This window comes from Denticeps clupeoides, chromosome 13, assembly GCF_900700375.1.
Source record: "Denticeps clupeoides chromosome 13, fDenClu1.1, whole genome shotgun sequence".
NCBI classification, from domain to species: domain Eukaryota; kingdom Metazoa; phylum Chordata; class Actinopteri; order Clupeiformes; family Denticipitidae; genus Denticeps; species Denticeps clupeoides.
This window is the reverse complement of record NC_041719.1, coordinates 3,914,303-3,935,562: the sequence shown is the minus strand read 5'-3', so window position 1 is coordinate 3,935,562 and position 21,260 is coordinate 3,914,303. Positions and strand designations below refer to the sequence as shown.

The 21,260-nt window shown below is 48.1% G+C and overlaps 2 protein-coding genes across 2 annotated transcripts; one reads left to right on the top strand and one right to left on the bottom strand.

Annotated features, from left to right (window-relative positions):
* Window positions 1–1,792: 1,792 nt before the first annotated feature.
* LOC114802181 (max-binding protein MNT-like) lies at window positions 1,793–16,339 on the top strand. The gene is made up of 7 exons (XM_029000885.1): window positions 1,793–1,957; window positions 3,192–3,267; window positions 4,428–4,968; window positions 5,089–5,130; window positions 7,090–7,201; window positions 14,466–14,658; window positions 14,766–16,339. Exons 1-7 carry the CDS (start codon window positions 1,886–1,888, stop codon window positions 15,536–15,538), a joined length of 1,809 nt encoding a protein of 602 aa, XP_028856718.1. The 5' UTR covers window positions 1,793–1,885; the 3' UTR covers window positions 15,539–16,339.
* Window positions 16,340–16,994: 655 nt separating this feature from the next.
* On the bottom strand, window positions 16,995–21,169 carry LOC114802558 (solute carrier family 35 member F2-like). Its single transcript, XM_029001585.1, has 9 exons — window positions 21,067–21,169; window positions 20,713–20,918; window positions 20,433–20,608; window positions 20,227–20,354; window positions 19,496–19,655; window positions 19,154–19,310; window positions 19,010–19,062; window positions 18,134–18,288; window positions 16,995–17,882 (listed from the first exon to the last, which is right to left on the bottom strand). The coding sequence occupies exons 2-9, from the start codon at window positions 20,811–20,813 to the stop codon at window positions 17,649–17,651; spliced, it is 1,164 nt and encodes a 387-aa protein (XP_028857418.1). The 5' UTR covers window positions 20,814–20,918; window positions 21,067–21,169; the 3' UTR covers window positions 16,995–17,648.
* Window positions 21,170–21,260: the final 91 nt, after the last annotated feature.

Sequence of the window (21,260 nt, the reverse complement as noted above, 5' to 3'; positions counted from 1 at the left end):
TACACACACACACACACACACACACACACACACACTCAGCCGACTGTCATGTGACGCTGCCTGAAAGGCCAGAAGTCCACTTCCTCTTCTGCAGCGTCTCAGGCCTGCTTCAGGGTTTAAACCAGGATTGCTGACGTTTCCTGCGCTTGTGGGAACCTTGTGATGCAGCACCTAGAACTGTCTTGTGCTTGCTGTTTCGAAACCGTGGTTGTACCATGAGGTGAGGTGGTACGCAGTCGCACCGGTCTGTCTTGTTACGCAGTTGTCTGCTCGGCACTTTATTATGCCGCCACCCTTCGCTTTTGAAACGAGGAGAGCTTTGGTATTTCATTGCAACTGGTGTCATGAAAACCTCATTTACCTGATGAAACCACTAAGGTTTAGAGCATTTATTAACAAAACTGTAGTGGGTTCCTGTTCATGTGCCTCCAGCCATCATGAAGACACCAGTTGGACTGTTGGACCAAATTGAGGATGTAATATGCACATCCATGTGTGAATGATAACAAGCCACTTGTGTTCCTATCTGCTGAACATTAAGAAATGTTAAAATACAAATATCAATATATACAATATTTTCATTTTCTAGAATAAAACATATATATGTGTACAGATTTATGGTAACCATGGACAGTGCTGCTCCCTGCTTTGACGAGGTGGTTGCTGGGTGGTAACGTGCACGTCCCTTTCTTCCTCTTCCTCCTCCTGTCTGGCTTCCCATGGTGCTGTCTAACACCAGGTCCAGATGTTTCCATGGAGACAGTCACATGATCCGCCTATTAAAACAGTAACACCATGCGTCACTGGTTAGTCGGAACCGTACGGGCTGCGTGAACTTCTGATTAATTGAGGCCTCAGGTTATTCCACAGATCTAAAGCGGTGCATTTAAAATAAGGCCTCAGACGTTCATATTCAGTCGTGAATTGAGCCGCACTGTCGACCGACCAGGGGTCACATAATCCTTTTTTTTTAATTTTTTAAGCAAATGGTATTTCAACTGTGTTATTTATGTGTGTTGTTTAATCTCCGAATCTACCATTATTTTAAGCAGAATGACAGCAGCAGAGCGCGTCCATACCGCTGGAAACTTCACTCCCCGCCGAGCCCCGCTCACCCCCCCCTTAAAAAAAAAAAAGAAAAGCCCCGCCTTGATCGCGGTGTTGGAACCCGCCCATTGGCTACTCGCGTCGGGGGAAACGGCCAGCGGCGGTACATTCTAGCCGACGCGTGTCGGTCAGCGTCAGCTCGACGGAGCACGTGGAAGCGTCGCGTCAGCGCGGCCACGGAAACGCCTGACTGACGGGTGGGCGGGTTTACGCAGGGTCCATGTGTACGGACGCCATGCCTGTTGTTCTCCGCGCTGATTGGCTGCGCGGCTGCGGTATGTTAATGAGGGCCGTCCGTAAAACGCGCCACGCGTCCGGTGTCCCGTCCAGAGGCACATTTCACTGAATTTACAAACGTCGTATACACGTTTAATCAGTGTTTTTAAACGACGTACTAGTTCAAAATGACGCCCGCGTTCCTCGCTCTTTATCCTTTCAGTCCGTTTTTGGTGCGGAATCCGTCTCCGGGCTCTGTGCGGACTGCGCGTTGTAGGCGGGGCCGGGTGTTGTGGGCGGGGCCTGGGGAGTGGGCGGTCCAGCGCGTGCCCCGACGTGTTTTCTGGCCACTCGCTTCGCCATCTTGTTGCAACTCCTCTACGTGAGTGGAAGAGTTCGTACGAGGGGGGGGATCCGATCGCGGCTCTCTCTCTCTCTCTCTCTCTCTCCCTTTTTATTTTTATTTCATTGCGCGAAAAATTTCAAGACTTATTTTTTTTTATACATATATATATTTTTATTTTTCTTTCTGGGGAACTATACTTTTTTTTACGCACAAGACATGAGCATCGAGACACTGTTAGAGGCAGCCAGGTTCTTGGAATTGCAAGCCCAGCAACAACAGAAACACGTGGTAAGGAGGGGACAGGGGTGCTGAAACGAAAGCGCCGCGAGGGGCTGAATACTGCACTGAATACGCGACAAAAAACGCAGCCCGCCTCATAAAGTGATCGCTGCAGCAGTTATTACATGTAAAAGTTATTTGTGAGCTGTATCCTCATGGACCCATCTAATGCTCAATAAAAAAGAAAGGTCGCTTTTGATTAATTTAAAGACATTTTGCGACGAGAACGCGATTCGCGCCGGGACGTCTTCATATCTAATGAAAGGAGCTTCTTTTGTAGTTATTTTCCCACCCACGCCAGTCGGGTCACGGTTGCGCCGCACGGCAGCCTCCGGTCCCCGTTGTTGGAGTAAAAACTTCCCAAACAACACGCACTCAAACCAGAACCGTAAAGGGCACGTCTGCAGGGCGGCGGCCACGCACCAGCGCCGGCGGCGTTTTTTTTTTTTGCAATAATACCGTGACGCACTCGTTTCGCGTCACGTTCGTTTCCCGCTCTGGCGCGAAATTACTCTTTTTCCTTTTTTTAATGTCGTACATTAATACGTCGAGTCAGACGACCGTCGCGACATTGACCTGTCGCCGCAGTCCGTCCTGGCGCGCGTTTTGTGGCTACGTGCTTTTTTTTTTTTTCTTCTTCTTCGCTCGGCTGTCGGTGACGTGTCCCCTTTGGCCCCGCCTCCCCGGCGATGACCACGTGGCCGAGGCCCCTCCCCTTTCGCCATGTGCACCGCCGGCACTCCTACTCACTGGGACGTTTTTTTCCTCTTTCCTCACCCCCGCTAAGCTCATTGGTGCGGGTCGGCGCAGACGGAATCTGGGGCACGACGCCCCCCCCAGAACGTGTTACGTAAACCGCGCGGAGCGCGCCGTTTTTAACGCAGCCGACGTCGACGTGAAAAAAAGGCCACGCCCTGCAGCCGCGTCCTTTTCATACGCACGCAAGCCTCGGTGCAAATTCCTTTTTTTTTTTCTTTTTAAAACAGTCAGCACTTTTATCAGCGAGACTTTCTGTACACGGAGCATTAAAAGAGTTCTCGGTAGGAACGATGGTGTCAACAGATTCAGGAATTTATTTGTCACGTGCATAGTTACAACATGCAGCGAAATGCATAGTCATAAAAATGACTAAAAGAAGAATAAGGCTAGTAAAAGAAAGCAAGCAAACTATAATGCAAGCAGAAATGTTTTTTTACGGCATTTGTTATAAGTGGGATTTGAACCTGTGTCTTCTGGTTCGTAGGTGAGTGTTTTACGCACTAGGCATAATTTTGTAGTGGCTTTGGACCATTATAACAGTAACAATGCAGTCGACATTGGTGAGCGTTGCGATGGTCGGTTTGGGAGGTGAGAGGTGTGGTTGAGTTGAGTCGAGCCAAGCTGGCCTACTGGGTAAGGACACAGACTTTTGGTTCAAATCCAAAATAGTCAAGGTTCCACCGATGTCCCGTCCCCACACGCTGCTCCCCAGGCGCCTGTCATGGCTGCCCACTGCTCACATAGGGTGATGGTTAAATGCAGAGGACACATTTTGTTGTGTGCTTGTTTATCACAATAGGCAGAGACCATCAATTTAATAACTTATTTAATAAGAATTGGCACTTTTGTTGCCTTTTGTCGTTCGGAAAGCTTCTTTCTCTCTGAAAAGTTATCTGCGTAAGTGGTGAAAAAAGGAGCTTAGGGTGGGAATTAGGGAACTCGGCACGGTTGCTCAGTGGAACGAATACTGACAGCACAACGCGGTATAAAGGAAACGGTTGTGGTTTCCCCAGCCCGTCTATGATTATTGCGGTGAAAAGTCAACTTGAAGGGTGTCTTGAGTGCCAGCTTCTGCCAGATTGGGTGCCACTTGGACTCCCAGCAGCACCAATTCTTCCAGCTGGTCTCAATATGATGGACGCTTCATTATTCATGTACTTTTTTTTTCTTTTTTTCCCCGATTTTTGGTGGTGGGGGGGCAATGTTTACGCTTGTGGGTGGAGGAGTCTAAGCGAGGGGGGGTGACCAGTGTCATATTTCCATCCAGGCTCAACACCTGTGTGCCGTGTACATGCTGAAGCGTGCAAGCTCAGGCTTTTTTTTTTATTGTGTGTACACTTTTGTGTGCTTTTAATTAGGTGGAGGACGCATTGAAATTTAGGTTTTTTTTGTGTGTGTTTATAGCAACCATATCCACATTCTAAATGAATGTACCTTTCAGAATTTGGAGACTTCTGTATTGATCGATTGTAGTAGTGTTCGAATAATTCGCAATGCTGGATTTCAGCCACAATCATCAACATAAAACAGAAAAAAATTCAGTTTACCTGTGTATATATATTACAGTATATAAATAGATTGTTATAATGAAATTATGAAAAGAAACGACCTTTTTCCCCATGACAGTCATTTTTATACTCTCGAGTAGTAGTATTCTCGAGTAGTGTAAGTCTGGTATAAGTCTGAATGCTGGATTTGTTCTGTTTCTTCCGATCTGCAGAGGAGAATGAGGTGAAGGAACATCTTGAAAGAGAGGCAGAGAAGAGAAGAGCAGAGGCAGCAGCCCTAGACCATCATACAGCTTGGGTTGAGGACCTGTTCATCGAGCGCCGACTTGCTCCTGCCCCGCCCCAGCCTCCCCCTCCCACAGTGCCCATCACGGTCATACCAATCCCGGTGGTGCCTTCCAACCATTCCTCCCTACCTGCAGCAGCAGCAATCACCCCTCCGGCTCCACTTCGTCTGGGTTCCCCCCCGAAGGAGGTGCACTCCCCCTCAGATCAGCCAGCAAAGCCCCAGCACCTCCTCATCTCCCCTCAACCTCCAGAGGCCGAACCCGCCTCCCTGTCCCACCCAGCCAGCATCAAGCATCAGCAGCAGCACCTGCACCTGGTGCAGCCGTACTCTGGGACCATAGTCACAACGTCCCAGCATCCCCTGCAGCCTCAGCCCACGCCCCCACCAATTCAGCCCTCTCCCTTCCCCAGGGGGAGTTCCCCCGATGATGGTCGGCATGGAGATGGGAAGAAAAGGCCAGGAGGGTGAGCTCACTGATCGCTTACCGAAGCCTGGTTGGCAGAGCAGGTTTGGCCGGCTTAGGCCATTTTTTTTTTTTCCCGGGGAACAAATAAAAGTCACGCGTTTCTGTTGTGTATTTGCAGGGCGGGGACAAGAGAGGTCCACAACAAGCTGGAAAAAAACAGGTGGGTGAAACGGCCCCTCCGCTGTGAAAGCAGATTTGTGCAGTAAAGCTTTTTTTAAAATTTTTTATAGAACACATTGAATCATAGAGCGGGCACATAATCCCCCTTTCAACTGATGAACAATTACAGGTTATTGCTTTCGGAAGGAAACCTGTCAATTGGGTAATGACGTTATGTTGCTGGAGAGACGTTGCTGCAGATGATGTGATGCTGCGGGAAAAGTGCTCGCTTATAAAGACAGTGTCAAAAGCACAGCAAGCAGCATGGCCAGACGTACGATAATTATCGTATTTGTACCATAATTTTACCCTCTTTGCGATATACGGTCAGTATTTCCAAAAGTTTCATAATGTACGATAATTTTATTTCCCTTGCGTGACCAGGTAAAGATCTCTGTTTCATCTCTCTGTGCAGACATGCGTGCCTTGTTAATGAGCAGTTGTCTCTGCTCACTGCCAATTCAATGCCAGATCTAAAGCATTGGTGTCATTTAATATAAATTTATTACAATGGCCTGGCGATATGAAGCGCTGATAACACACAAACTACAGATTCCATAATGCAGCGCTAACAATGGAAGACGTGAGGAGTAAGCATGCGCAACATCGCCATCAGACTTACAGAAATGAATGGGAGAAAGACCCCAGTTTTTAGGTAGAGGTGCTCTATCTGCACCATAATGCACAGTCTACGATAACATGAGCTATTTGAGCAGATTTTCTGAGCAACGTCTGAACGGAAATTGCGTGTGCACGAGATCTTTCTGAAAATCTGATCATTTTTAGCTGCTGGTTCGATGCAGCTAAAACTTTTAGGGTCTGGCCAGGAAGTGTGCTTGTAACAATACGGGAACCTAGAGTGAAATGGCGTTTCAATTCTCTGCAGTTCCAGAAGACGGAATCACAGGCCACCCCAACCCACTGCAGCCTGATCTCGTAAATTTACTAATGCAACAAAACCAGGAAATCATAATTTGGTAAATTCAGTTTGTAAAGACAGACATTTTTTACATTTACAGCATTTACCACATGCCCTTATCCAGAGCGACTTACAATCAGTAGTTACAGGGTCAGTCCCCCCCTGGAGACACTCAGGGTTAAGTGTCTTGCTCAGGGACACGATGGTAGTCAGGCGGGGTGGCTTACAGGCGATTGTGTTACCCACTAGGCTACTAGCACCCCACCATTTTCATCATTTTCTGTGCCATCCAGTGCTGGTCAGCCTCATGAAATTAAGCAACCCGCTGGAATGTTGGGTCAGGTTTGCTTGCGGTGTGTAATACAGCTGTAACGCTTCACGGTACGAAGGAGGATTGGAGGCAGGCGGGAATATTAGCAGTGTTCAACAGCGCTGCCATATCACACGTTCACCTGCCCGGCCAAGCGTCTGGCAAAAGTGAAGTTCGGCGTTGAACTCACTGCCGGAGCAAATTAAACTGAGGCGAACTGGATAAAATTAAACATTAGTGCAGCGCGTTCTGTTGGATTGTCGATGCTAGCATTAGCAGTAAGCACTAGCAAGCTAGTTTGCTGACGCAAGTGATGAAGTACTTGTCCCAAGTTCTGACTTCTCGGTTTAGAAATTACGTAATGTGCTTAATTGGGAAATTTATGCAAATTCAGAAATAGTATTTTAATTTTTTTTTTTTATGGCCGGCCTGGAAAAAAAAAGCAGTGTTGGGAGAACCCAATCACAGCACGCAGAACACATAATAAAAATCGTTTGGCTCATTTCTTTTGGCCTTCAGGGCCCTTGTTTCAGAGTTACCCTCTTCTAAAACTCTTTACCCCCCTGTTCATGTGCTCAGAACTCAAAATTACGGCATTTCTCATAGCTCTTGAATGTAGCATTGAGACATGCCGTTTTACAAGCGTTACATGGCAGAACCACACCGACATTGTCCAACGTTTTGGTCGAGTTGCATGGACATGATCTTGTTCCTCCTCTTCGCCCCTACAGACGGGCCCACCTGAAGGAGTGCTTTGAGACACTGAAGAAGAACATTCCCAGCGTGGACGAGAAGAAGACCTCCAACCTGAGTGTGTTGCGGAGTGCCCTGCGCTACATCCAGGTAAGAAGGTGTGAATAGCTTCTGTGTATTGGTACTTGGCGAGTTGATAAAAAAACTGTTTGGTTAGCTTCGGGGCACTTGAAAGCATCTTGGAGAAAAGAACAAGATCATTTGTGGACAGGACGTGGCGACCTCATTTCTCTTGTGTCTTTATCTGATGTTCGAGAGGGTGAAGACCACGCGGTTTGGGGTTGCGCGGTACAGAGGAAGTACAGTGAGGCCGGTGGTTGGAGGTGTGCCGACCTCCTCGTCTGCCGCTGCGGCTGAAGCTCTTGTTGGAGTTGTGGGGGAACGAACAGGAAGTGGCGCTTCCAGAGAGCTCATTTGATGCAGCGGGTCGCTTGTACGGCCGGGTTCTTCGCACGCCGTGCTCCCCGCTCTCCCGCCCTCTCTGTCCAGCAGCTCACCGTGGCTTATCGTGTATTTAAAGCACACGGTGGAACGAACAAGCTGCCGGTTCCTTCCGAGCTCGAGAGTCTGTTGAACGATTGAGTCTGAGGTTTTAATATGAATATGGAGAATGTAGAAGGAATAGTTAGGTGGAAGTAGCCTTGTGGGTAACACGCTCACCTAAACCCCACTTACTGCCATTGAGTCCCTGAGCAAGACACTTAACCCTGAGTGTCTCCATGGGGACTGTCCCCGTACCTAATTTTAAGGCGCTCTGGACAAGGGCGTCTGATAAATGCCATAAATGTGTTTAATGCAAACAGAGGTCTGTGCCGGGAATATGAAGTGGGGGGGGGGGTCTCGGTGAAACCGATCAGGAGACGTAATAAAGCGGAGTGGAGCGCGTGTATCGCCGTGGTAACAGATCAGATTAGCGCATTGCCTCTTGGGTCATGCCGGTGCCGCTAATTGTGCTTTTGTTGTCGCCGGTGCGGGAGGGAGGGAGGGAACAGGCTGTCCCCACGGAGCCGCCATGGGCAGCGGAGGCACGCTGGCGGCGTCTGCACGCTCCGCCCCTCCACGCTCCCTCTCTCCTTCTCCTTCTCCTCCCTTGCCCGGACTCTCGGAAAGGCTGACGGGAGTTTTGAATAAGAGGATTGGTCCCGAGGATTACTTTTCGTTTGATTCATCTTCTTGCCCGTCTCCACTCTTACTGCCCGGGGCCATCTGTGATGGTCGGCACGCCACACATTCCCCTCTCCGGTGGATTACTGACGTGTCCGGGGAGAGTCTGGCGCTCAGGGTATCACCGTTCACACAAATATATCTGTAATTACATTCTGGACACTTCCGTATTGATGGATCGTAATAGTAGTCTAATGATTTGCAATACTGTATTTCTGCAACAATCATCAACGTAAAATGGGAAATATTTCAGTTTACCGGTCATTATAACATTTAATTAATATTACATATTCTGAAAAACAGTGTGTTTTGGGGTAGTTTCATGCGTTCGAAGATGGGTAGATATGCCTTAGTTCCACCTGTTTAAAACGCGGTCGGCGTGGCTCTCCAGTAAAGCTCTCAGGCTCCGCCCCCTCTCGCTCCCCCCCCGCCCTCGCCGGAGACGCACTCTGCCGCATGAGCCGGGAGCACATGGCTAGCCTGAGCCGCGTGACGTCACCCCCCCGTGCAAGTCCCCGCTCGAGCCGGGCTCCGTCTCTCTCTCTCTCTCTCTCTCGCTCGCTCTCGCACACACACACACACACACTCTGTCCCACTGAACTGCTTCTCACTGAGTGGAGAATCTGGGCTGGGCTCACATTTCTCACTGCTGCACTGCTGTCTAGTGTCACACTGTGCCGAGAGGAAATTCTTGGCACACAATCGGGCAACAATATGGAGCGCTGAAAAAGGAACGTTTAATTAAGGGGTGTAGCCTGCGGTACTTTCAGAACAACGTGATTGCGGTCTGAGGGGCACGTTTTTTCATTTTATGTTGCTTCTGACGTCTGATCCACGCAATTAAATCACCAAAAAAGTCAATTATTTTAGCCAAACATATGAAATAAATACATTTTCAATAAATACAATAAAACTTGGCGAGCACCATACAAGTGCCTTTTTAACATCGTTGTACTGACAGTCTCAGATGTTTTTTTACTTTTCTTTTTGCGTACGCTCAGTGACATTTCCACGGCTGAAGTCAAATGGAATTGACTGTGTTTTATATATAATGGCCTTCTGTCAACAAAAGAAACGCTTGTGGCTCTCATGTGTGGCTTTATGGCGTTGCTGCCGCGCGCTCACGCGGTGTTCGTCATCTCTGGGGTGAAGTGGGTCACTCGGTCAACTCGACTCCAGTCGTGTCACTCGTGTCACACTTCCTTTTATCAACATTTGACTTTATTGGCGACCCGTTTTTGCAGATCAGATGCCTCTTGTCTGCGCTGAATTTCTCTCCCAAACCCTCCCGCTTCTCTCGATGTAGTCTGGGAGGGGAAGGGCGTCGCGCGATGGCGGCTGTCGACCAGGTAGAAGATCTGGGCCTGCGATAATGCGCAGAGCACAAAGGCCCGAGCAGACCCCGTTGCTGCCCACCGTAATTCGCCGCGGCTCCACCCTCATCGCTCCTTCCGTCATGGGTCTGGGGCTGAGTGCTCTGTAAAGGCCCGTGATTGTGTTTGGGTTGAAAATGGCCAATTTTCTCCTGACCCAGACAATCATTTCTCCTCCATCCGAGAGGGAATGGCTGCTCATAATGGCCTGTTTTTTTTATTATGGTGTCAAAACAGTGAAGGTCTCATTAAAAAAAAAAAAAAAAGGGACACAATTATTCCTTAGAACCTTGTCCTCCCGAGAACTGACGTAATAGATTATTTTATTTGCGGGGTGAAAGGTCAGATGGATGATCTGTGCCCAGCATAGCATGCGTCCGGCGAGGCCTCGGCAGCGTGGCGTGCGGGTCTCCCTTGGCGAGATAAGCGGGAGCGTGGCGTAAACGTGGCCGGAGCGAGTCGGCTGCCTGCCGGAGCAGCCCCTCCCCGCCGCCTCGGCGCGGGACATGTGCCCGCCACTCGCGTTGCATGCGACGCCGCCTCGCCGCCGTGTTTACTCTCCACACGCCGCGGCTAATCAGACAGGCTGTTCCACTGTCTGGACGGGCGCGCTCTCGCGTGCACAGCTGCTCCACTTACACACACACACAAACGCACGCACATACGCGCAGGGGTGGGGCTAAAGAGTCAGGCGCAGTCCCTGGGAGGAGGGATCGGAGGGGGTGGAATCGTGCTCGGCGGGAGCAGCCAACAAATAGATGATCGGAAGCCGCACGGGACCGGCTGTTCGTCCTCCTGTCTCCCGGGGAACCACAGAGCGGTTCCCGGTCCTGAACTCGGGGCTTGCGCCTTTTCTTATTCCTTTACTGATTTATTTAGCTTTATTTGATGGTGAATATTTTTTTTAACGATAGATTAGGGTGCAGCAAAATTAATCTGCTAGAAAACCAGCAGTCTCGATCAACAACAAAAAAAAACAGCATTTAAATTAAAACTGAGCGCCTGAAAAGTCAGCCTACTTCATTAAAATTCAAATTAAACTGCATGTTCAAAGGGTGGAAAACTCCAATGTTTGGGTCTTGGGGAAAATGGGAGTACTTTATGGCACATCTGACCTCTGACTAGTCTGTCTATGATGAAAATGTCACTTTGTAAAATTAGCACGAGTTCCCCTAGGCTGTGTATGTCGCCGCAGTGTCTAGGAATAGCGAAAGGTGTAAAGAGAGCGGCAGTTCAGACGGTCTGATCTGGAATTTGTCCCCTCGCGACGTCATAAGGTTACCTCCTGTTTCTCATGCTTTGTCCACCCAGAGAATTTCCCACCCCTGCCCTAAAACAGACCGTCATGGCCATACATGTGAAGCATAGCAGTTGCTCAGGGGTTGGGCGTAAAAATGAGCACAAATGTATATATTTTTTTAAGTTTAGTCATGTGAGACCAGTGGGTTCATTTAATTTTTTCTGGATAAACACAGACACTACTTCCTGTCTGCGGCAAACATTGTGGTTGGTGAATGCCATTAATTCTGTACCATGGCTGAATTTAGGAAAAAAGAATTCAGATACAGTATTAGTGGAACACTAAGACCAAGTAAAAAAAATTAATGTCAAGGAACCCTTAAGATTTAGATTTACAGCATTTATCAGACGCCCTTATCCAGAGCGACTTACAGTCAGTAGTTACAGGGACAGTCCCCCCCTGGAGCAACTTAGGGTTAAGCGTCTTGCTCAGGGACACAATGGTAGTAAGTGGGATTTGAACCTGGGTCTTCATAGTCGAGTGTGTTACCCACTAGGCTACTACCAATCTTTAAGGAATGTTGTGTTGTCAGATTGCTGCATTGTTTTGTTAATCTGTGTATTCTGTGCTGGGAAATTTCACTTACACTGATATGTAATTCATGGACCTTCCTTTGTTCTTGTATTTGGGATGTAACACATGAACCATGCACCTCAGTTCATGAATAAAACGTGTCATTTGTTTCCTATTAAAGTTATCTGAATTTAAAGGTAAATATGCCTCCCACTTGTGCCACTTGATTTAAGAAATTAATCATGCAGTCCTACAATTATTCAGTCACTCAATAAAAAATCAGAATTTCCAAATAATAAATAGCAATAAATAATAGACTAACCCAAAGTTTCAGTTGCAAAGGCTAATTGATATTATTCAGTGTCATGTCAGGAAGCACCACCAGATGAGTTGTGTGATGATCAAGGTTTACTCCGTTCGTATGGGGCCTAAGGAAGTGGACTCGTAACCGAAGGGTTCAAATCTTGAACCGCCAAGGTGCCACCGAGGTCCCCCTTGATGAAGGTCCCGTCCCCACACAGCCTTCCATGGCTGCCCACTGCTCACTAAGGGTGATGGGTTCAATGCAGAGGACACGTTTTGTTGTTTCAAATGACAATCACTTTCACTTCCTATGCCCCCTCCAATTGGTCTCAAACAACCGAATGAATGAGAAGGTGTCGGACGCATCAAAAATATAGCATGCTAACCAAGCAATGGCAGTTCGAGGCCTGATTCCACCTGGTGTTGCGGGACGGGCGGCGGCTTAAACGCCGAGCGTTCCGACGGGACAGTGGTCCATTCATGAGGAGGGCCCGGTGCCACACAGGGGTGCATGTTCAGGGCAGCCGTCAACACGCTCAAAGACGTGGGGGCGGAGTCCCTAGAGAACGTGTAAGGAGCGAAGCGGCGATCCCGGCGTGTCTCGACTGCGTGGAGAATCTGCGGGAAAAAGTACCCGACACCCCTCGCCTTTTGAGTCTCCGCAGCGGCTCTTCCCCCGCGCAACGTGCTCTCCGTGAATTCGGTTGCCAAGGAAACGACGGCGGCTTTTCAGCTGTTGCCTTGACAACAGCAGGCCACTCCAGCATCTCATTTGTTGAAACAAAGAAGCCGTCAGCCGAGGGGTAGCGGGGGCGAGGCTCTGACTCCGACTTCCTCTGTGGATGTGGCAGGTATTGATGGGACCCTTAATTCCGGTGATTGGGTCGGCGGCTGAACACCTTGTCTTTCAATTGGCCACCTCGTTACTCTTCTGCTGTCACTAAACCAACATGTGACGCCGACCATGACGTCATTTGTCACTTTGTCCCGCCATGCGTGTCTGTACATTCGCCGACTGAGAGGAAGATGGCGGGAAACCAGGTTCCTTGTGTGCCGCTGTAGACTGGGTGTCTTCTCATGCCAACGCGAGCCAAACGTTCCAGCTCCATCAGGGCATGGAAGAGCTTAGTTGTGAAGAATGAGGTGTGTGTGTGTGTGTGTGTGTGTGTGTGTGTGTGTGTGTGTGTGTGTTTTTGTGTTCTGGCACAGTCCAGTCGTGACAGTAGGGAATGTCACCTGTTGTGTCGGCTGTGGTCCTTGAACGCTGCTTTCAGTTTCTCCCTCTTGTGGCCTCTTGCCACTGTGATATGTGGCTCAGAAACAACATTTCATCACTAGTTCTTCTTATTTCCTTCTTATTTTGGCTGAAAGAGCAGCTTTGACAGCGATGACGTCAAACTAGTGTTGCAGCGTATCTCAAACTACATATTTTCCACCATTTGTGAACCAACTGCAGATGCTGACTGTTTCAACAGATGTGATCAGCATGCTGACTGGTGCTGGTGTATATTTTAAATGCCTCTCAGCCTCATCAGAAGTAGAATTTAATTCCTCCAGCAGTTTTAAAGAACTTGCATAAACCCCAACATTGCTTAGTAAAATTATGCAATATTGCCGCTCTTAAAGGCATGTGGTCAGTTTTAATAGGATTTCTTTCATTTACATTTACAGCATTTATCAGACGCCCTTATCAGACGCCAGAGCGACTTACAATCAGTAGTTACAGGGACAGTCCCCCCCTGGAGACACTCAGGGTTAAGTGTCTTGCTCTGGGACACAATGGTAGTAAGTGGGATTTGAACCTGGGTCCTAGTGTGTTACCCACTAGGCTACTGACCACCCTATATACTGTCTACGCTGTTGGTGCTTAAACAGGTGGTTCTTGGGCTTCCTCTAATGGTTTACCAAGACGTTTTCATTCTTTTTTTTTTTGCAGGTGATTCATTTAAATGTGTTTTTGGTTATTATTTTTAATATGCTTTTACATTTACAGCATTTACCAGACGCCCTTATCCAGAGCGACTTACAATCAGTAGTTGCAGGGACAGTCCCCCCCTGGAGCAACTTAGGGTTAAGTGTCTTGCTCAGGGACACAATGGTAGGAAGTGGGGTTTGAACCTGGGTCTTCTGGTTCATAGGCGAGAGTGTGTTACCCACTAGGCTACTACCACTACCTTTCAGCCAATCAGAGTGCAAGGTAAATCTAGACTCCAGAAACATTTTTTACCTCTCACGTGGTTAAAAGAAGTAGCATCTGACCGAGGAGGCGGAGCGCTTCCTTGTTCTGCTCTCCTGATTGTTCCTGGTCGCCGAATACGCAGCGTACTGCTGCCACAGCATGATATTTACCCCGAGGCAAGGAGGATATGACCCGTAGACCACACACGCAATCTTTTTTTTGAGTTTCACTCTGCTTTGTCCTCTGCCTGTTACTGTAAACCCCGATTCCACATCTTTAAACGTGGCCGCTTTGTGTTTTTCGGTTTGTCGCGGGCTTGTTGGAGGGTCTCTGCCGGCCCGCCGTAGCCTTTGTGGTCCCGCCAGCCTCGCACTCTCCTCCGATGACGCCGGGCTGGTTGGTTTGTGCTGTCAGAGGCTGGAATTTAAATGAGTGGTGGTATCTGGCCCCGCCGGTGCCAGCAGGAGGAGTTTGTTGTGCACGTGTTTCACTTTAAGTCACGTTGTCCCCACTCCTCCCTAGACACTGAAGAGAAAGGAGAAGGAGTTTGAGCATGAAATGGAGCGCCTGGCGCGAGAGAAGATCGCCACGCAGCAGCGGCTCGCCGAGCTGAAGAACGAACTGGGCCAGTGGATGGACGTCATGGAGGTGGACCGGGTGCTCCGGCAGACCGTCCAGCCGGAGGACGACCAGGCGTCCACCTCCACCGCTTCGGGTAAGAGCCTTCCATCACACCGATGCCACCTGGTTCACCGTGTCGTGAAGTTCCTGCTGTAGACGTGTGAAGTGGTTGTTGATTTTGATTCTGTTGTGGGACGGCAGAGGGTGAGGACGTCATCGATGAGGACGTCGAGGACGAGAACCTGACGCTGGTGCCTGGTCATGTACCGAAAGTGCCTCCTGCACCGCAGCCAGATGTGAAGATGTCTGTGCCTAACCCCGCCCACCTCAACCAGCACAAGCCCACCCATCCGCTGGTCTCTGCCCCGGTCCTGGCCTCCATCAGCCCGAGTCCCGCTGCCACCCAGCCACCGATGGTGCAGGCCCACCTCGCCCAGCCAGTAGTGGCACCTCAGACCCTGCTTCCTGCCCCAACCCGCATGGTGGCCGCCCCCAGCATTCAGCCTACCGTCATCGCACATGCCGCGCCGGCCACGCACGCCTCCGTCATCCAGGCCGTCAACCACGTCATCCAGCCTGGCGCCAAGCACCACATCGCCCACATCGCCCCGTCCACCACCAGCCCGGTGCAGCTGGCGCCGTCGGCGGTGGCGGCGCCCCAGACCATCAGTCACATCACTGTCCACCCAGTGGCACATCTGGGCCAGCACCTGCCAGCCTTGTACCCGCAGCCTATGGCCGTCGCCCAGCCAACGGTGGTCAGCCATATCGCCCACACCCTGTCCCACGCGCAGGTCAACGGCACCTCGCCTGGCCCACAGGCTGCCGCCACCGCCACTGTGGTGGCTAAACAGGCCGCCATGGGCGCTCAGGTGGTGGCCCATCACCCGCAGCTGGTGAGCCAAACGGTCCTGAACCCCGTAACCATGGTGACCATGCCTTCCTTCCCAGTCAGCACGCTCAAGCTGGCCTAGGGGCTGGAGGGACGAACTTGACCGAGAGCCACGTGCCTGGTGTACGGGTGCTAAACCCTCGATCCGGATCACAGACTGCATTAGAACAACGTCAGAACCAAAACTCCGTACATTCCAAATAAGGACAAAGGTTTTAACAATATAAAGACTTTAAAAAAAAAAAAAAGATCTATAGCTATATATAAATCTATATAATAAAAGACAAAAAAAGAACCTCTATCTGTGTGAATTAAGTTGAGTATAAGATTCAGAGTAATTTTGTGCTTCTCTCTCTGTGTGTGTGTGTGTGTGTGTGTGTGTGTGTGTGTGGGTGTGTCTGACCTCGTCCCGGTGAAATGTGTAACCATAGCACACGCCTCTGGTTCCCAGTACCACGTGGCCACCAGAACCTGTTGTACAGATCCGATTTTTCACCCCCCCTTCCTCTGTGTCAGCAACAACAAGAGGCATCAAATTCTGTCCCAGCTTTAATGATTGTTGACCTAAATTGGTTGTGGTGTCCGTATCTGAGCTTGCCTCGGGCCTGAAGATTTGATGGCATGGGGTTTAGGGTGTCCAGGTTCTCTGCGCCGAGGCCTAATCCCGTCCCTTCCCAGCACTGATCGTAGAGGCGGGAGGGAGGAAGCGCTGCCCCGTGCCGGCCGGTCTTCCTGCGCCGCTGTCGAACCTGTACATGCTGCACAGACGCCTCCCACCGTCTGACTTTGTTACTGCAACCAACCCAGTGCACTTCTCGGGGCAGAGACGTCGTCCAGGTATAAAAAAAAAAAAAAAAAAACCCACGAGGCTCCAGCTCCGGGGGCTCTGAATGTATGTAGAGCGTCTAACCGCCACTGTACCTACGCATGAATTCTCCCGCTTCTACGCCCAAGACAGGCAGCTGGTGGCGCGTTCAGAAATGATCGCGGAGGGAAGTTGTGGTTCGGCCACTGTGTAAGAAGCCCCGTGAGTGTGTGTGTGTGTCTCCTGTTGAGGTTTAGCATATTGCAGTGCTTTGTTTTGGAGCAGCAGGTCTGGCTGAGGTGTCCTCAAGGGCATTGCTGAGCTTGCAAAGGGGGGGAAGGATTCACATGTGGAACTCTGTGTGTGAGACAGAGTGTGTGTGTGTGTGTGTGGCCACTGCAGTCTGTGTTAGCTGGCGGTTCGAATGCCGCAATGTGATGAACGAGCCTGACTCGAGACCCAACTGGTGACGCTCGTCATTCAGGTGGAAGAGATTTGACTTACACGTCTAGCACTGTGACCGGTTTAAAACTGTACCCAGAGTTCATTTAAAACTGTCCTCTGTGTGTGTGTGTGTGTGTGTGTGTGTGTGTCTGTGTATTTATCTTCATTTTTTTTATAGACATAGTCCATGTATTTTATTTCATTGCTTCACTCTCCTGGTCTCGAGTGTAGAAGACTTCTTAAGGCGATTGAGTTCATATTTTTAACGTTTTATTTTATTTCTGCCCCCCCCACCTTGGACCATGTACAGTACTGTATACAATGGGACAACTATTCAGACCTCTTTCCACATTGGTATTAAACATACATAATGTGTTTTTTTTTCCCTATGGAGAAAGTTTAAGTTGTAAATAGCCTGTAAATTTTGGGGCTGCATTAGATTTAACTGTCCATTATGTTTAAAATTATAACAGAAAACCGAACAAATGCGGAAGATACTTAATAAATCTTATTACATTTGAATGCACCGTGGTCGTCTGTTCTCTGATCTCATATCGCTGTGCAAAGTGTGGCATTCTGCAGGTGTGTACAGCAAACTGTATGTTTGTGCTTTCGCAGGACGATGATGGTCCCCAAACTCAAAGGCTTGTGATTTTTATTTCTCAGATTTATCTGCATGTTTGTGTGTACAAGGAGGTTGCAGAAGGAACAGAGGTTCATCTTCTGGGTGTCAGAAATAACTACACCGCATCAAGAAGGTGGTTAGTTCCTGCTCTTAAAATACAAATAACTAACAAATAAGCTTTGTATTGCTTTACTTCAGCAAGTCCAGAATCCAGTTAGTCATTTTGTGGTACACCAAACAAAATATAGAATTTTTATTTTTTTACTGTCGTGATAGTGACTAGTCTAAAACATTTTGACCTGTTTATTCTGCTGAACTTCAGAAGCGCTCATGGTTCCAGTGTGTTGACTGTTCTGTGTCGCCCCCTTGTGGCGAGCATGGGTTTTCTGCTCTCCCATCCTCCTGGAGCTTCGAGGAAGGTCGAAATGCTCCCTCATCAAACCTGGTGGCATCTGACGACGGAGGGGGTGGCAGCGTCAGCGTGGGGACGGCGTTAAATGTGACAAACCCCACGAGGATGGTGACCAAGGACACAATATACAGTCCTGAGAACTGGAGTTCAAATTGAAAAGCAGTTAGGATCAGTTACAGCATTTATCAGTCTGGTTGTTTACATGGGGTGTGGGACACCTTGACCAGCTAGATGGTACAAGGATTACACCTTAAGATAAGATAAGGTGACACACAACCAGAACATGTCATCCTGCCATGACTGAGAAAGTTCATATAGCCTCTTTTTTTAAACAACATGACAGGCCTCGAGAAATTAGGCACGTGTCGCATCCTCTGATCCTCTCACTCACCGAGTACTGGAAGAGGAAGAGTCCGAAGAAGAGGCTGAAAAGGTCGGCGGTGAGCAGCGACAGGTTGGCGGCGGTGGCGCTGGTCATCTTAACCACCACGGGCATGCAGCTGTACATTCCGTACATGCAGAGACCAAACCCAGCCAGGAGCAGTGCTGACGGACAATTACGTTCATAACGGGGAAAAAAATGTCCACTAACAAAGAAATGATCCGGCTATAATTTCAATGGTAGGTTTATTTAAACATCTGAACATAATTAATTAGCATTTTTCCCTTTACCAAACAATTGACTGATAGCAGATCAAATACTTAATTAATTCATAATAATGCAAATAGATTTTTTAAAATGCATTATTTATTGATATTGTCTCACTGTTCAGATAAACCTAGAGACTGATCCTTTCTTTGTTAGTGGGCAAACTTACGAAAAGCAGGGGTTTAAATAATTTTTTCACTAACTTTATATGTTCATAATTCCCCATACATACATTTCATGTATACATTCACCTACATATTCATAATTCACCATACATTTATATGTGCGTTCAGTGTACAGGTTGTTGTGACAGGATCCTAATGTGCAGTTTAATTTACTGTTGTTAAACTGAATTATTACGACAATTATGTGATTATTATAAATATTATTAAATCTTATATATGTTTTAAGGTCTTCTAATCAAAGACCTGTATTTGCTTTAACTTTGTACTGTTATCATTTATTTAAAAGTATAATTTTTTAAATGTTAAACTACAATGGTGTTAAATGTAAAAAAAAAAAAAATTTCAAAATTATTTGCATCAGCCCCTGCAGAAGGTAGAGGTGGGAAACGTGACTTCATGTGTACGTGTGCAGGGTAAAAGAAAGAAGGCTCACCAGGTTTCCAGCCCCACTGAACATTAGCCACGACGGCGTGCTCCAGAACACCTCTGCAGGGCGAAACGAGAGGAGACTTTAAAAGCCCGTCGGGATCAACGGTCGCTGTGCAAAGTCAAGCGCGGTTCTGGGACCGTATCTCACAGCTGAACTCCGCTGATGAGGGTCCCGAAGAGGCCCAGCATGCCCAGGAACTCCCCCCGACTCAGGTTCTTCACCGTGTACTCCTGGCACACGTTGGAGATGGCGTATAACGTGGCACTGACCAGAACCAGGGCGTCTCCCAGAAGAATGTCTGCAGCTTTATTGGCCAGAGTTGGGCAACAGGAAATAGTCTTAACATTATTTCTTTTTTTTTTTTTTTTTACCAAAAAAGCCAGAATTCAGTTAACTATGAAAAATAAGCAGTAATTAAATTACTGTCTTTTTTTTTTTTTTTAACAATGTCTCATAATTGAGCATAAATGTTGTATTATTCCTCCTCACTGTTTCCCTGGTTCCTGCCGGAGAGCAGGTCCGCCCCAACCATGGCTCCAACGCCCGCCAAACACACACACACAGCAACGTAGTGCGTGGGTCTGTAGCGGGTCTTCAGGATGAACCAGGACAGAACCATCAGAGCCGGTATCACGAAGCAGTCCAGCAGCTGCACAGGAGAAACGGTATTCATGCCTGTTCACAATCGCATCTTCTCGAGCGTTTGATGTGCAAGACTGGTGGATTTTTACTGCTTCGTATATGGGGTAGTATTTCAGAAGAAAATATGCAGATAGTGTCATTGCCAGAAATTTGACTTCTGCTACTATGAGGCCTAGAGGGAATGTCTATTAAAATAAGTTTGAAACAATGCCCTTTACATTTACATTTACAGCATTTATCAAACACCCTAGCAATCAGTAGTTACAGGGACAGTCCCCCCCTGGAGACACTCAGGGTTAAGTGTCTTGCTCAGGGACACAATGGTAGTGGGATTTTAACCTGGATCTTCTGGTTCATAGCCGAGTGTGTTACCCACTAGGCTACTACCACCTTTGATTCTGCTCTGATACATTTTACTGTACACTTTGATTTATTACCATCATTTGATGTGATGTACATAAAGCAAAAAACATTGCTCCTACATAAGAGTGAATACATGTCTTTACTTTTTTTTTTAATCATCAGCATTAATGTAATTTATTTCTATGTCAAATGGTATTAATGATTTATTACAATACCTGTATGCTTGTTAGGGTTGTGTACTGGTATGCTTTCACAACTGCATAATTGGCCTCAACGTCCGTTAGACCAAGCAGAAAATACTTCCACCACTTAGTCTTTAAAATCTGCAAAATATTGCCATCACCTACATTAAAAGAGAAGCATCCCGGTGGTTATCCACTCGTTCTGACCCTCTGTGTGAACAGGCAGCTGACTCCCTCACCTCTGCGGAAGATTAACGCGGCGGTGTAGGTGAGGCACAGCAGCGAGTAGCTGATGAAGCTCTGCAGCATCGGCGTGTCCATGTGCAAGTCGGTGGCGAGGTACTGCGATGTGACCGCAGTGCCACAGATCATCGCCGACATGCACTGACCCAGAGCCAGGGCTTTAAACAGGTCCCTTGAACAAAACACACGAACTTGAGACAAAATGGTCTTCAGCTAAACAGATTAATTATGCACCAACCAGTCAGTTACACGACTATTAAACAGAGATATGCTCACCATGTCAAACCATCTTTTAGTCTGTACATCCAGGTTCCACAGCTGAGACATTTTCTTGAGTCGTTCAGTGCCATTCCTTCGTCACCCCGTTCTGGTGTCATTCTCACAAGCCGTCCATAATGTCGTCAGACCTGCCACTGCCGTCTGAGGAAGGCCGCCTCGGCCCCATTGTTCATTACTTCACTGTCATCTGATTAAATCATTAACTGCTTGGGGGCAAAAGTCAAATAGTCTTTTGGTTTGGAATGTTATGTAAATCTTAAATACAGTGTGGTTACAATTGAATGCATTTTTTAAAACAAGCTTTACTGTTACTGCAGTAAATTATCATTCAATAATAGGTGCAGACTTAACTGTGTGTAATGCATTGGTTGCATATAAAAAAGAATGTGACCTCTGTGCACACGTCTGCATTGTGCCCCTGGTCCAAAGCCTCGGACTGCTAAGTGCAAGTTCATATTCGAACGAAAATGGAAACAAAACTAAAAAATGGTCAAGGCCTAACGTGTAAGCGAGCGCCACCGCGTCGCTCGGGCCAGTAGAGGGCG